This window comes from Sinocyclocheilus anshuiensis, unplaced genomic scaffold (genome assembly GCF_001515605.1).
Source record: "Sinocyclocheilus anshuiensis isolate Anshui unplaced genomic scaffold, SAMN03320099.WGS_v1.1 scaffold524, whole genome shotgun sequence".
Classification (NCBI taxonomy): Eukaryota; Metazoa; Chordata; class Actinopteri; order Cypriniformes; family Cyprinidae; genus Sinocyclocheilus; species Sinocyclocheilus anshuiensis.
The window spans coordinates 560,316-564,894 of NW_015555703.1; the positions used below are offsets into that span (position 1 = coordinate 560,316).

The 4,579-nt window shown below is 34.9% G+C and overlaps 1 protein-coding gene across 2 annotated transcripts in view; it reads right to left on the reverse strand.

Annotated features, from left to right (window-relative positions):
- Nucleotides 1–871: 871 nt before the first annotated feature.
- The window catches only part of LOC107671694 (annexin A13-like), a 6,589-nt gene continuing 2,881 nt past the window's right edge, over nt 872–4,579 (reverse strand). The window contains exons 4-11 of one of the 2 annotated variants that reach the window (XM_016464615.1): nt 3,990–4,157; nt 3,817–3,850; nt 3,585–3,664; nt 2,795–2,863; nt 2,411–2,512; nt 2,246–2,321; nt 1,966–2,078; nt 872–1,871 (exon numbers count right to left, since the gene is read on the reverse strand). In XM_016464615.1, coding sequence (XP_016320101.1) covers nt 1,752–1,871; nt 1,966–2,078; nt 2,246–2,321; nt 2,411–2,512; nt 2,795–2,863; nt 3,585–3,664; nt 3,817–3,850; nt 3,990–4,157 — 762 coding nt within the window. In that variant the 3' untranslated portion in view covers nt 872–1,751. Of the gene's footprint in view, nt 1,872–1,965; nt 2,079–2,245; nt 2,322–2,410; nt 2,513–2,794; nt 2,864–3,584; nt 3,665–3,816; nt 3,851–3,989; nt 4,161–4,579 lie in introns of both variants that reach the window. The other variant, XM_016464614.1, reaches the window with a different exon arrangement.

The following is a 4,579-nucleotide window of genomic DNA, read 5'->3' on the forward strand; positions in this document are numbered from 1 at the left end:
CAACATAACCAACGTGACCACCTGCTTGCACAGGGAGCGTGCTGGGGACTATTTTCAGGCGCTACGTAATATCATTGCGCCTGCTGCACCCAAAATCGCAACTTTTCATTTTCCGTCAGTCTTAGTACATTTTTGAGCGAGATGCTAATGGTCTAATCAGATTCAATTATCTATGCTAAGCTACAGCTAAAAGTGCTACCGCCAGACCCGGAGATCGGCTGAATGGATTCGAAAACGGTAAAACTCAACTGTTTAACTCTAGGGGAGTTGGAAAATGAGCCTATTTTCAAAAATAGTGGAGTGTTCCTTTAAAGTTTTGGATTCCTTAGTTTTACACTATTGCTGTACACTAAGGTTTTGGTGAACTGTCCTCAGCCTGCAAGTGTCAGAACAGATAATTAAATTATTCAAATATTCTAGAATTTTATTTGATGTATCTAGAGTAGAGATGATTCATCAAAAAAAAACGTAACTGTTTACTCACTCTCATGTTATTTTAACCCTTTATGGTTTTCACAAAAGAAGATATTTTGAAAATGTTTTTTTTTTTTTTTTTTTTTGTCTATTGTGACTTAATGTGATGTTATTTGGACTTCAAAATATCTTCTTTCAGAGGACAGAAAGTGTGCATAAATGGTTTCCCAGAGATTATCTAGCCAAACTCTCAGCCATCCAAATATAAAAAGAGCTACATTTTGATAGTAATACTTTAACTTAAATTAACAAGCATTAATTAATGTTCATTAACAAGCATTCAAATATATTATGAAAAATTCATCTTTAATTAATGTTCATATATAGGTTTTTCAATTCGTAGTTTTAATTTTTTTTTTTAAGAAAAATCTGTATTTTTTTTATATATGTTCACTGGTCCATTTGCTATCTTTTGCAATCCCCTGTCTTCAGGTATAGCAAGAAGAAACTAAATTATTATTATTATTTTATAAATCTATAAAAAAAGAGTCCACAACAGGGGTGTGTTTAATCTACTTTAGCATGCTTTATATTGATAATGTGCACTCAATATTCTTTGACCACTACTGAGATATTGATTTCTAACCTGATAATATTAATCAGTTTCTTCTATCCAGTCATTTTCACATTATCTTCAAAAACAGATATACTCTAAAGCATTGCAACAATATGTTCACACCACTGCTTTTCAATATTAACAGTCCCCACCGTATAACAATTGCTGTTCAAAATATGAATGCCCAGTGTTACAAAGCATTATTAAGGACTGAAGCACTAACCACCTTAGCTCTTAAGCAAGCTACTTTTAATATTAGCATATAACTAGTACAATATTAATACTAAAGTCGCCAGCCATACATCTACATATTTGGTTTATAGATGCGAAAAGATACAAACATCCTGTGTGAACAGACAGAGTACTAAATAAAGGATCACCCTTGATGCTCCATGGTTTGTCCTGTAAGAAATGGATGATGAAGTACTGAGCTTTTACTCATGACTTTGTCAAGGCACGTGTGCAGTGAGTTAATGCAGAAGTCAAATTTACTCCAATAAAAACTCTAAAACTGTCAAATGGAGCACCTCTTTAGTTTTGGGGAACTGTTAACCAATAATTAAGTGATTACAACCCGATTCCAAATTGCACTGGTGACAAAATGAGCTAACATGTGTTCTCTTGTACAGTAAGAAGTGAGTGTATACGTGTTTTTATAGGCAGTGTTGTAAGAACTTTCTTTCATCAGTAGGGTTAGTTATTGGCTCTATCTGATGGTGACTCAGTGAAGTATTTCTATGAGGAGGCGCTTGAAGTCACCGCCGCACTCTGAGCTCAGGGCATCCTTCAGGGTCACGTCATATTTCTCCAAGTACATGTCTTTGATGGTCTCCAAATCCACCTGGAAGTGAAAGTGGAAAAGAAAATATGCTTTTTCCTTCTAGTACTTTCATGAAAAATTTCTTTTGTGATATCAAGTCCATAATAATCCCTACCTCAGAGCGTCCCACAATTATACGTATGAGCGTGTCCTCGTCTGTCCCGGCTCCTTTCATGGCAGCGTTCAGACGACGGGCGAAATACAGCTGCGGGTTTTTAGCACATCGCACTGTTCACATAAAAACAAATCACCGTATGATTTGTGTGGTACTCAAATATCAAACACATGAAGTCCTGTTTTATTCCTTCAGGAGCTTACAGTCACTGCAATATGACTCTGATTCAAAAGAGCGAATTTCCAAAAGGCTTTTGAATAGTTTGGATGGTTATAGTTACCCAGAGAAATGTAACAGTCCTTTAATGTTCCTGTAGCCTCACTGTCTATCGCATCCAGGATATCTGTTCCAGAGAGCTATGGAAAGAAAACAAAAGAGAAATCAGAAACTCTGCTGAAATGGCTCACGTAAAGCAGCGATAGGTATAACTGGCGTTTGACCGTACAGTTTCATATATCTTGAAGGTGGCCTGAAGCTGTAGGTAGTTCCTGTGAGTGAGGATGTAGGTGAAAGTGGACTCGTCTGTTCCAAAGCGGTCTTCACCCGCCTGTGGAAAACCAACAATTGGTAGTCATTCATTCAGTCAGCATAATAACCTGGGTTGCCAGGTATGTTTGACAAAAACACTCAAAGAGCCAATCAAATATATCCCAAAAAGAAAAGAAAGAAAGAAAGAAAGAAAGAGAAAAATCCTGTGGAATAATGCAAATTCTGTGTGAAAATCATGTACTTGGCAACCCAAAATACTTGTATAAAAGAATATAGAACAGGTTATACTGTAAACTCCTTATGTAAGCTATAAACAATGTAACAGCAGAGTAAAGGTCACCTCAAACAATGACGTTGCATCCTGTTCTGCCAGTGCTTCATCCACTTCATAAGACTCATCCCTGTTGGCCTGCAGGTGAAGGTCAGTTCTTTATAGCAAATAACAACTACAATACAATAGCTTCAATTGATACATTTTTCCTGGTTAATTTTGCACTATAGCTGCAGATTCTGTAGCATGCTAACACAAAAATATCTTCCTTAAGAAAAGGAATTCTGCACCAGATTATTAATTGGTGTCCTATATTTTGCATATCAGTAAATCATTGCTAATTACTAATACTGTGAAATTAGTACGAAATGTTTTTGCCATGAGATTAAAAGAAAATTTAATGTGTAATTTTGACTTTTTATTTTTAACGATTCTGACTTTTTTCTCGCAATTCTGCGAGATATAAACAATATAAACAAAAGAAATGAATTGTAAGATAAAAAGCAATTGCGAGAATTGTGAGATAAAAAGTCACAATTAAATTTTTTTACTCCGTGGTGGAAACTAAAACAAAATTTCAAAGATGTAAACTTATAAATCTGAGAATAAAAGAACTGTAAGATGTAAACTCAAACCTCTGAGAAAAAAAGTCATAATTGAGATGTAAAAGTAAAAAAAAAGAGGTTTACTTAAGTTTACTTAAATTACTATTTTTTTCAGAATTTGTGAGATGTTTTCTCAGAACTGCGAGAAAAAAGTTAAGAATTCAACCATGGCATAAACAAGCTTCCATAAATAAGTGTAAAACAGCCAAAGCAAATTAATTGGACACAATCTCATTGGTGTATTTATATTTTACCTGTAGGAGAGAAACCAGAAGATTCCTCACTTCTCCACTAGTGTCATCTTCAATATCAGCCTCCAGATCTTGCTCATGCACTGATGATCAAAAGATCTGTTACATGACTACAATCATGCATTATTTTTATTACCAATAATATTACAGTCTCAATAATGAGACAACAAAAAAATCACGTCTCTTCATATTTCATTACATCATAAATTGATCATTATATCCGATCAAAGCTTACCTAGCATATACGCCTCTTTGCAATTCAGAATATCCTGTTAATAAAAATATATATATGGTATTACAGAAGTGATGCTTATAAGTCGGGATATACCATCAAGTAATTATTTCATTTCAGCTAAGTTTGATGCTTGAACTTTAAGTGACTATTCTGCGAATCTAATAAGGAATAACCTGATTGGTGCTGGTGCAGAGGATCTCCACCAGCACGTCCTCATTTGTCCCAGCTCCCTTCATGGCTTTCCTCAGCTCTTTAGCCATGAAGATGTGAGGCGGGTCCAGCGTGGCCATAATTGCTTTCTCAAAGTTTCCTGTGAGTTCATTCTTCAAGACTTCCTCCAACTCCTTGACAAAGTGACCACAGACCGAGAGAACAAAACAAAACAAACTCAAATAGACCTACAGTATGTTGATTCACTATATATTAACATATCAATGAATTATGATATGCAGTACATATTATAAAAAAAATCAGCTTGTAAAAAATCTTTCTTTCCAAGGATTTTATGTGACGTAAATTTACTAACTCTAATAATTTGCATTTTAGTTGATACAGAGATGTTATGTAAAGAACATTAAAGGGGTCATATGATGCTGCTAAACAGAACATTATGTTGTGTATTTGGTGTAATGAAATGTGTTTATGCGGTTTAAGGTTAAAAAAACACATTATTTTCCACATACTGTACATTATTGTTTCTCCTCTATGCCCCGCCTTTCTGAAACGTGTCGATTTTTACAAAGCTCATCGGTCTGAAAAGCGA